This window comes from Rhinopithecus roxellana, chromosome 6 (assembly GCF_007565055.1).
Source record: "Rhinopithecus roxellana isolate Shanxi Qingling chromosome 6, ASM756505v1, whole genome shotgun sequence".
Classification (NCBI taxonomy): Eukaryota; Metazoa; Chordata; class Mammalia; order Primates; family Cercopithecidae; genus Rhinopithecus; species Rhinopithecus roxellana.
Window position 1 is genome coordinate 104,605,662 of NC_044554.1, and position 10,904 is coordinate 104,616,565.

At 52.4% G+C, this 10,904-nt stretch overlaps 1 protein-coding gene across 1 annotated transcript; it reads right to left on the bottom strand.

The window, feature by feature from the left end:
• Positions 1–3,395: 3,395 nt before the first annotated feature.
• On the bottom strand, positions 3,396–10,306 carry LOC104664940 (cytochrome c oxidase assembly protein COX19). The gene is made up of 3 exons (XM_010366638.2): positions 10,140–10,306; positions 7,741–7,852; positions 3,396–3,923 (listed from the first exon to the last, which is right to left on the bottom strand). Exons 1-3 carry the CDS (start codon positions 10,219–10,221, stop codon positions 3,845–3,847), a joined length of 273 nt encoding a protein of 90 aa, XP_010364940.1. The 5' UTR covers positions 10,222–10,306; the 3' UTR covers positions 3,396–3,844.
• Between the last annotated feature and the right edge of the window lie 598 nt (positions 10,307–10,904).

The window sequence follows — 10,904 nt, forward strand, 5'->3', positions numbered from 1 at the left end:
GCAAGCTCTGCCTCCCGGGTTCACACCATTCTCCTGCCTCAGCCTCCCGAGTAGCTGGGACTACAGGCGCCCGCCACCTCGCCTGGCTAGTTTTTTGTATTTTTTTTAGTAGAGACGGGGTTTCACCGTGTTAGCCAGGATGGTCTCTATCTCCTGACCTCGTGTTCCGCCCGTCTCGGCCTCCCAAAGTGCTGGGATTACAGGCTTGAGCCACCGCGCCCAGTTGATTTTTCTTATGTTTTGTAGAGACAGGTTTCACCATGTTGCTCAGGCTGGTCTCGAACTCCTGGCCTCAAGTGGTCATCCCACCTTGGCCTCCTACAGTGCAGGGATTGCAGGCGTGAGCCACTGCGCCCAGCCTGTTTATTTTCATGCTCAACTCCTGGCCTCAAGCGGTCCTCCCCCCTCGGCCTCGCAGCGTGCTGGAATTGCAGGCGTGAGCTGCTGGGCCCAGCCTGTTTATTTTCATGCTCAAATTGCCCCAGGTTGGCCATCGTGTGCTCCTTCCCATCCCCCAGTGTTATTTCAACAAGTCCCTTCATGTCAGCAATTCTTCACTCTCTGGCTTATCCAATACCTTTTCTGGCCTGGCCCTGGTTCCTTTGGTTAGAGAATGGTATCAGGGCCGAGACCCTGAGCGCAGGGGTCGCTGCGTTCAGGCCCTCAGGGCAGAGCTGGGAAGCATTTGTGCACAGCCCCTCACAATAGTTCCCTTTACACACGGTTTCAGTTACCCATGGTCAGCCACAGTACGAAAATACTAAGTAGAAAATTCCAGAAACAAACCATTCATGAGTTTTCAATTCCGTGCTGTTCTGAGCAGCTGTCCTGCCGGGACATGAACCCTCCCTCTGTCCAGCATTCCAGGCTGTCCACGCCACCCTGCCTGCCAGGCACTCAGTAGCCATCTTGGTGATCAGACCTACCGTCACGGTGATGCGGCGCTTGGGTCCAAGAAGTCTTTATTTTACTTAATAATGGCCCCAAAGCACAAGAGTGGTGATGCAGGCGACTCGGACATACCAGAGAAGCTGCCAAGCGCTTCCTTTAAGGAAAAAGGTGGAAACTTCTGACCTAAAAGAAAAACAGCCATATGCTGAGGTTGCTGAGATCTTCCGTAAGAACACAGCTCCGACCTGTGACGTTTTGAAGAAGAAGCAGAAAGTTCTGTCAGTTTTGCTGTCACACCTCTGACTTGATCACAGGTACGTACAGGAAACACCACAGGACAGGATTCGGGACTATCCGCGACTTCAGGTATCTGATGGGGTCTCAGAGAAGAGGGCGATCACTCTATTTCTCTATCCGGGTACCTCTATATGTTAGAAAAGCAGGAGCTCAATACGCCTGGCTTTTATCATCCACAATGTACTTCTACTTTTTTCCATCTCAGAATACAGCTTCGGAATCGTCCATGGAAAAAAGAAATGTTAGAAAAGCAGGAGCTCAATACGCCTGGCTTTAATCATCCACAATGTACTTCTACTTTTTTCCATCTCAGAATAAAGCTTCGGAATCGTCCATGGAAAAAAGAAATGTACTCCCCAGAGTACAGGATCTGTCCTGTCTCTCCCAGCTTTGGTCAACAGTCTTCCCCACACTCCCGATGGGTCAGAGTGCGGCGCAAAGAGGAAGGCCCTGGCCCTGGCGCATCCATCGGCGAGTCAGAGTGTGCTGCAAGGGAAGAGGCAGGCCCCAGCCCCGGCCGAGCGCTCCCGACGGTGGGTCAGAGCGCGGTGCAAAGACGCCCCGGCCTGGGCCCAGGCGCTCCGTGGGCACGGCCTGTTGTGTTCCCCTCATATCCTGGTTCGTTTACTTCTTGAGCATGTGAAACCCTCTGCCATGACAGCCAGAACTCCACTCCCAGGGGTGCTCGGAGGGGCTCGCGGCCGGCCATGCCCATCAGCTCTGGCTCCTCCTTCTGGGGTTCTCCTTTGTAGCTTCCTATGTTCCTGTCTCCACTTCACAGTAAGCTCACGCCACACAGCCACACCGCGTCGGCGAGCTCATGGCACGTGGCCGCACCATGTCAGCATGGACTCCATGGTGGCTGCGTCACGGCTCCCGCATGCTGTGAGGACACTGGGGTTGCCACAAACAGTGCTGGGGCAACCCTGTGCCTACACGAAATATTCTGATAACAAACAAGACTTTTCAAACTAGCGGTGATGTGTTAATATGTCTGCAGCACTTAAGAGGCCTGACAGAGAGCAGACATGGGATAGTGACAGCTGCAGCGGAAGCAAGTCGTAGAACCCATGGGTGCAGGGACACAGGGTTGGGCGGGCCCAGTCGCAACAGGTACTCAGTTCTGTGGGGAGGGGGGCACATGTTTAACCACAAAAGGGCCACCACTGCAGGACAGAAACAGAAGGCCTTCGCTGCAGAGAACTGGAGATAGGCTGAGCAGCCTCAGCCACCCACAGGCAGGAGGGGCGAGGGCAGCCTGTTTCCTGGAGCCCGAGGTCAGCCAGGTTGGTGGCCCCACCTGCCAGGGCTTGGAGACAGCCACTGCCAGGGTCGCCAGAGAGGACGTGACCCGGATCCTCCCACCCCATCTCCTGCCACCGTCCTCCTCTGACCAGACAGGAGCCAGCCCCTTTCCAACAACGCCTGGGAAGAGGACAGGTCTGGCTGAGGGCCCAGATGTGCAAGCACCTGCGTTCCATCCACAGGTTTGGGCCCCGGCTGGCCTGATGCACTGGGTGTACACGGGCTGGGTTTCCATGACCCACAGGCAACTCTGGCGTAGACGGGCTGAGAACTCTGCTCAGGGGCCAGGCCGTGCTGCAAACATGTGCCAGGGATCTCAGGCAGAGCTGACTGGCACAGAAGACAGCTGGTGCGAGCCTGCAAATGGACTCAGGTTCTCTTTTTCTGTTAAAATATAGGAGTTATTGGCCGGGCGCGGTGGCTCAAGCCTGTAATCCCAGCGCTTTGGGAGGCCGAGACGGGCGGATCACGAGGTCAGAAGATCGAGACCATCCTGGCTAACATGGTGAAACCCCGTCTCTACTAAAAAATACAAAAAACTAGCCGGGTGAGGTGGCGGGCGCCTGTAGTCCCAGCTACTCGGGAGGCTGAGGCAGGAGAATGGCGTAAACCCGGGAGGCGGAGCTTGCAGTGAGCTGAGATCCGGCCACTGCACTCCAGCCCGGGCGACAGAGCGAGACTCCGTCTCAAAAAAAAAAAAAAAAAAAAATATATATAGGAGTTATTGAAATTAAATACCCAGCTTTATAAATATGGTCTGATACAAATCAGAAAATGACCCTTTGATCATGAAGCTACTTGGTATTCAGGCAAAACCAGAAAGAATCGAGAAGTCAAATCCATCCAAAGCCAGAAGGTTCTCACTTCCTACTCTGTGTTCCACTTTTTTTTTTTCTTTCTTTAAGGAAATAAACCGGCATATACGAATACAAACACTGAAAACATCCTGCTAGGGAATGGTGATTTCCTGATGATATCTGTGTTCAGAAGGGACTAAAATTTATGCACATTTACCTGTTTGAACTCAGAAAGTATGAGAGGACTGCAACATAAAACCGCCCCATACAAGAGGGCCCCGGCCTCGAAGACGAGGGCCTTGCCCCACGCTCCCCTCCCTCCCAGCCTTGCAGGCAACGCCGTCCCACTCAGGGGCTCAATGCAGAAACACCCTCCTAACGGAAAACCGGACGCCACTTCCCTACCCAGGAGACACCCCCACAGGGGTGGAGCCTCTATTTGAAGCCCATTTCTAAGGACACCACACGCAGACCTTCACCGACCTAAGAGGCAGGATGATGCCCTCCGTCCCGAGAGACCACTGAACACGGCCTAGGGGTGTTCTCATCAAAATTCATTTTTTTGCCTCTGATTTTCCACCAATCAAGTCTCCAAATCCCAGTTTCTCCAATGGTTCTTGTAGCATCAATTTTCTAAAAGAAAAAGAGAAAGCTGTCAGGGCGGGAGGTGGAGGGAGGACGAGAGGGGCCCTTGCAGGCCCTGGCTTCTCACCACAAACCGGGGGTCCTGCCACCCCTATCTACGTCCTGGGAGACAGGCCCCTTGGCCTCGGCCCCCGTGCCTGGCGCCTTCCCCAGTGGGCAGAGTCAACCGGGCAATGAGGACATGACCACTTAGAGACATCCCAGGGCCTAAGGCCTGGGGCCTCCTGGGATGCCCACGAGGGGCAGCTGCGCCTGCTGCCCCCAGCACACACCACTTCCCCACGTCCTGGTAAAAGATGTATCTGGGCAATAGCTTCAGGCTGACCTCTCAGACTTGCGTTTATTGGCAGAATAATGACCCCTAAAGATGTTCACGCCCTAATCCCTGGAACCTCTGCTCGCCACCTTCCATGGCACCCTGGCAGGGGAGACCTCAGGTTGCCATCCGCCCAGGCGGAACTGAGACGGAGGTCGACGGTTATCTGATTTTTTTTTTTTTTTTAGAGACAGGGTCTCACTTTGTCTCCCAGGCTGGGATGCAGTGGTGCAATCAGTGGTTCAAGTTCACTGCAGCCTTGAACTCCTGGGCTCAAGTGATCCTCCCGCCTCAGCCTCCTGGGTAGTTGAGACTGCAGATGTATGCCACCACGCACTGCTAAGTTTTTTTTTTCTTTTTTTTTTTCCCAGAGACAGTCTCGCTCTATTGCCCAGGCTAGAGGGCAGTGATGCAATCTCGGCTCACTGCAGCCTCTGCCTCCCAGGTCCAAGTGATTCTTGCGCCTCAGCCTTCTGAGTAGCTGAGACTACAGGTGCACATCACCACGCCCGGCTAATTCCTGTAGTTTTAGTAGAGACAGGGTCTCACCATATGGGTCAGGCTGGTCTCGAACTCCTGACCTCATGTGATCATCCACCTCAGCCTCCCAAAGTGCTGGGATTATAGGCATGAGCCACCGTGCCCAGCCAGCTAATTTTTTTTTTTTTTTTTTTGAGACAGAGTCCTACTCTGTTGCCTAGGCTGGAGTGCAGCGGCATGATCTCGGCTTACTACAACCTCCACCTCCCAGGTTCAGGCAATTCTCCCTGCCTCAGCCTCCCAAGTGGCTGGGATTACAGGCGCCTGCCACCACGCCTGGCTAATTTTTACATTTTTAGTAGAGATGGGGTCTCACCATTTTGGTTAGGCTGGTCTTGAACCCCTGACCTCAAGTGATCTGCCCACCTTGGCCTCCCAAAGTGTTGGAATTACAGACATGAGCCACTGCACCCAGCCAGCTAATTTTTTAAGACATTTTTTGTAGATACAGGGTTTCACTATGTTGCCCAGGCTGGTCTTGAACTCCTGAGCTCAGGTGATTCTCCTGCTTGGCCTCCCAGAGTGCTGGGGCTACAGACGTCAGCCACCACACCTGGCCAAAGTAATTCCCAGCTGTTTATTGCAGTGCAGCCATCTTAGTGACGTGAAATTCACGACTCAGCATGACTTTTTATGGGCCCCACACTCTTCAGGACAATAGTAATGATCATGTGAACTCACACACACACGGTGACATGCCCCCAATCCTGCTGCGTGCTTTATAGGAATGGCCTCCTTTACCCTCCCCACAACCCAGCCAGGAGGCCCAGCCACCATCCCATGAGGCCCCCACGCACTCTGTGCTGCCGGCAGGGGGTGAGGCTGCTCCACCAGGGTGTCTGTGTGACCCCCGGTGCCTAATCCCCAGGACAGGATGCGAACTTCTAAATCACTGCAGAGGCTTGAGATCTTAGACCACGGTGGTCATCTAAAACACACCTATATTATCACATCAGGCTAACATGATCCAAGTCCTCACAAGACAACTTTTTAAAAGTTTATTTAAAATAAACTTAAAAGTTTAAAGTTTATTTTTAAAGTTTATTATTTTAAAGTTTAAAGTTTATTTTAAAGTTTATTAAAGTGAACTTTTAAAAAATCTATAGTGGTCCATTTTCTAAAACAGACGCACACAGAGGTGGGAGTAAAGTCATGTCTGGGATTTTAGCACAGAAGGAAAAAGGAAGAAAAGAAATGGCTAAAAACAGGGTGGGTGCCAGTTACGGGAGGCAGATTATCCTCAACTTCTGTATGTTTGATGATTTTCATGAACAAATAACCAATCAAAATTCTACAGTAAAAATAACTGACCTTACAGAAGAAGCAGGATTTTTAAAAAGAAAAAGGAAAAAAAAAAGGCCGGGCGCGGTGCTCACACCTGTAATCCCAGCACTTTGGGAGGCCGAGGCAGGTGGATCACGAGGTCAGGAGATCGAGACCATCCTGGCTAACACGGTGAAACCCCATCTCTACTAAAAATACAAAAAATTAGCTGGGCGTGGTGGCGGGAGCCTATAGTCCCAGCTACTCAGGAGGCTGAGGCAGGAGAGTGGCGGGAACCCGGGAGGCGGAGCTTGCAGTGAGCTGAGATCGCGCAGCTGCACTCCAGCCTGGGCGACTGAGACTCCGTCTCAAAAAAAAATAAAAATAAAAATAAAAAAACAATGAAATCAGAAACACGTGCCCTGCACATTTGCCTAAACATCGCCTGGCCAATCGCGAGGCCACCTGAGGCACCGGCCCTGGCTCCCTTCCTCCCTGCTGTCCTCAGGAGTCTCAAGGGGAAGCTGAGAATGAGGCAGGACACCTGCTCATACCCTCACATGAACAGAGCCCAATTCACATGGTCTCTAAAGCTTGGCAGCGCCATGGAGAAATTCTCAGTTCCAGTTTTCTAAAGATGCATTAATTTCAGACTAATTTAAACATGTGGCTCCAGCCAGCATGCTACTTATGAACAATTAGAGATGGTAAGAGACAGACTCAGTTGGGGTCCTTAGACAAATGTGAGCCCTGGAAGTGCCTGAGCAACAGCCCCAAAGGCAGAATGTAGCCTCACTGGAGGTCCACACCGCTGAGAAGGCCCATCATCCTTACGGCCCCAAATGTCCACACGAATAACTCCGAACACACCTGTGTGGCCTGAAAGGCACAACAGAGTTTTGCTTTGAGGGAAATGTCTGAGTATGTGATGGGAAAATGAAAAGAACTCAAAGTGGATGGTGAACTGCCAACCTGTCTTCAGCAGAGACACAGCTGTCTCAAGACTGAAATGCTTAGTGAGCTAATCATGGCCTCGAAAAGCAAAAATAAAAGCTCCCGCCACCATCATATAATTACATGCTACGTGCTTTTTTTGCATAAAGATTAGGACAGCTCTTATTTTAAGTAAAAGCTGTGGGGATCATAGCTACAAACACGTTAGTTTTGTTTAAAAGTGAGCTTTGGTGAGTTCTGGTTACGAAAGAAAGAACCATTCATCTTTCATCATTTCTTGAATAGTCTATTGTCCTCCCTGTCACATTCCAAACAACGCTAAGTGGAGCAAAACAACCCAGTGCGTATTTTTAACGTCTGAGAATGCAAAAGAAAGAAACTGTCTACCCACGACCTTCAATCTTTTGACTCGGTCAGCATTTTTATGATGCACGATTTTGAAACCTTAATGACAGGTCGGTAGCAACCAAATGTGGAAAGAAAATGCTCTCAGGAATGAAATGATGTATAACGCTATCGCTCAAGAAGAGGTTCCCAAGATTGGGAAACAGCTTTTGGTACAATTTCATCTGATAAGCCTCCATTTCAAGGGCAAACAATTCTATAGTCCTGAAAAACACCAGCTGAATCCCAGGCCTGAAAAAGACACACCGTGATGCCTGAATTCAGGAAAAAAACAAGTTTTAATTGGAGTAGTGGGAGATGGAAGTCATAACGCTTAGCTGTACTTACCTCTCCATCCTGCATTCTAAATATTCTTTGGATTCATTTCTGCACAAAGCATTTTCAAAATGATTGTCATAAAGACACTTCATGAATTTCTCTTTAAAGCTTTTACATTCACCTAGAATGAGAAAGAAAACAGCATGTTCGTTTCAAAGTGAAACATGAGGCAACCACACAACAGCCTTAATAAGAGCTGTGCTGCTTTTCCTTTCAAAACTTGTTTCCTCAGGCTGGGCGTGGTGGCTCACACTTGTAATCCCAGCACTCTGAGGGGATCGCCTGACCCCAGGAGTTTGAGACCAGCCTGGGCAACATAGTGAGACCCCCCCACATCTCTACCAAAAAAACCTTAAAAGTTAGCTAGGTGTGGCACATGTCTGTGGTTCCAGCTACTCAGGAGGCTGAGGCAGGAGGATCGCTTGAGCAAAGGAGTTCAAGGTTGCAGTGAGCTATGACCACGGCACTGCACTCCAGCCTGGGCAGCAGATCAAGACCTTGTCTCTTAAAAATAATCCAGGCTGGGAGCAGTGGCTCACGCCTGTAATCCTAGTGGTTTGGGAGGCAGAGGTGGGTGGATCACCTGAGGTCAGGAGTTCAAGACCAGCTTGGCCCACTTGGTGAAATCCCATCTCTACTAAAAATACAAAACATTAGCCGGGCGTGGTGGCGGGTGTCTGTAGTCCCAGCTACTCGGGAGGCTGAGGCAGGAGAATCGCTTGAACCCGGGAGGCAGAGGTTGCAGTGATCATGCCACTGCACTCCAGCCTGGGTGACAAGAGTGAGACTCCATTTCAAAAATAAATAAATAAATAATCCAGCCTGGGCAACATGCGGAAACCCCATCTCTAAAATAAATAAATAAATAAATAAACAAATAAATAAAATAACTACCTGGGTGTGGTGCTGTACACCTATAGTCCCAGTCACTCTAGAGGATGAGAAGGGAGACTCCCCTGAGCCCAGAAACGAAGGAGGCCGAGGCTTCAGTGAGCTATGATTGCACCACTGCACTCCAGCCTAAGCAACAGAGTGAGACCCTGTCTCAAAACAAAAGCAAACAAACCCAAACCTGTTTCCTTCAGAAACATGCTGAAAACAACACTGGAAAAAACCCACAATGTGGTAACCTTCAGCCCAGTACAAGGTTAAGGTGCAAGCTAGGTGATGGTTCCAGGAGAGTGCGGGGTAAAAAGTCTTTCATTTTTGCTGTGTTTGAAAATGTCACAATAAGGCCGGGCGCGGTGGCTCAAGCCTGAAATCCCAGCACTTTGGGAGGCCGAGACGGGCGGATCACGAGGTCAGGAGATCGAGACCATCCTGGCTAACACGGTGAAACCCCGTCTCTACTAAAAAATACAAAAAACTAGCCGGGCGAGGTGGCGGGCGCCTGTGGTCCTAGCTACTCGGAGGCTGAGGCAGGAGAATGGCATAAACCCGGGAGGCGGAGCTTGCAGTGAGCTGAGAACCGGCCACTGCACTCCAGCCCGGGCGACAGAGCGAGACTCCGTCTCAAAAAAAAAAAAAAAAAAGAAAAGAAAATGTCACAATAAAATGTTGGGAAAAAAACAGTGATTCACAGATCGTTTTTCTTTTTTTTCTTTTCCTTCCTTCCTTCCTTTCTCTTTCCTTTCTTTTCTTTTTTTTTTTTTTGGGACATTGTCTCACTCTTTCGCCCAGGCTGGAGTGCAGTGGCCCGAACTCGGTTCACTGCAACCTCCGCCTCCCGGTTCAATCGATTCTCCTGCCTCAGCCTTCCGAGTAGCTGGGACTACAGGAGAGCCACATCACACCCGACTAATTTTTATATTTTTAGTAGAGACGGGGTTTCCCCATGTTGGGCAGGCTGGTTTCGAACTCCTGATCTTAAGTGATCCGCCCATCTCGGCCTCCCAAAGGGCTAGGATCACAGGCGTGAGCCACCGCGCCCGGCCCACGGATCCTTTTTCGAAGCCTTCATGTCCATGGAGGCAATTTAATGGCTAACCCCACACCGGAATCCGGCCAAAACCATTGAGAGATCAGCAGCACTTTGGAGCTTTGCAGCAGACACGCCAGGCACCGTCTAAGCCTCGTTTGCAGCTGCGGGCTTCGTGGCCGCCGAATGTCCCGCTCTGCAAACCCGGGGCACAGACAGCCCACCGGGTGAAGCAGGGCGGAGCCGGGGACTCGGAACCCGACGCAAGGAGTCGGTGTCGCTGTCCTCGTCACGGCGGCCACGGTCCTGCCAGCTCCCACCTGCAGGGTCCATGCCGCAGCAGTGACCCGGGGCTGGGGCCGGGGGGGGGGGCTGCCTCAGTTTCCCCGCCTGCACCGTGCCAGATGCCGGCACCCCATGGAGCTCCGCGCTGGGCCGCGACCCAGATCCCCCATCCCAGACCCCTGTCCACCGACCTTCCGCCGCTCACCTAAGTGATCCAGTGGGAAGCTGCCCTTGTCCGGGGGCCGCGGCTGGAAGCTCTTGGTCCCGAAATTCATAGCGGTCGACATCTTGGCCACGCCGGAGTCTGCGTGTGCCTTGCGAGCGTACGCAGGGCGGCCGGCGGAGCGCCGAGCAGGCACCCCCGGGAGCGCCGAGCACATCGAGCAGGCCCCGTCCCCGCCCCTTGCCCAGGCCCGCCCGCCCCCTGCCCAGGCCCGGCCCCGCCCCCTCGGACTCACGAAGCTCCTGAGCCCCGGTGGGCGCTGCCCGGGCTCTCCCGTCCCCTGGGACCCTCGCAGCAGTCGGTAGCAGAATCAGCTTTTGGAATGGGGGAGAAACCGAAACCCAGAAAGGTTCAGCGAATTGCCCAAGGACACATAGCGGTGCCGGGTGTCTCTGCATCCCAGGTGTCTGCCGGGGCCTCGATTTCCCCATCGCACAGAGGCCTCATCACCAGGCCCATCCGGGGAGGAAGGCGGCACCGGAGGGACGGGAGAGCGTGTGGACTCGCTGCCTGCGATTGCTGGAGCCAGGTGCCACCAACGAGCAGCTTCAACAACAGGAAGGTGCTCTCAGTCCTTGGGGCCCGGAGTCCAAGCAGTGGGCAGGGTGGGGCCCTGGGGACAGTCCCAGGCCTGCCTCCCAGCTTCTGGGGGCCGCCAGTCTCTGATGTTCCTCGGCTTGCAGAAACACCACCTGGTCTTGGCCTCTACGTTCCCATGGTGTCCTGTGTTGTGTCCAAATTTCCTAT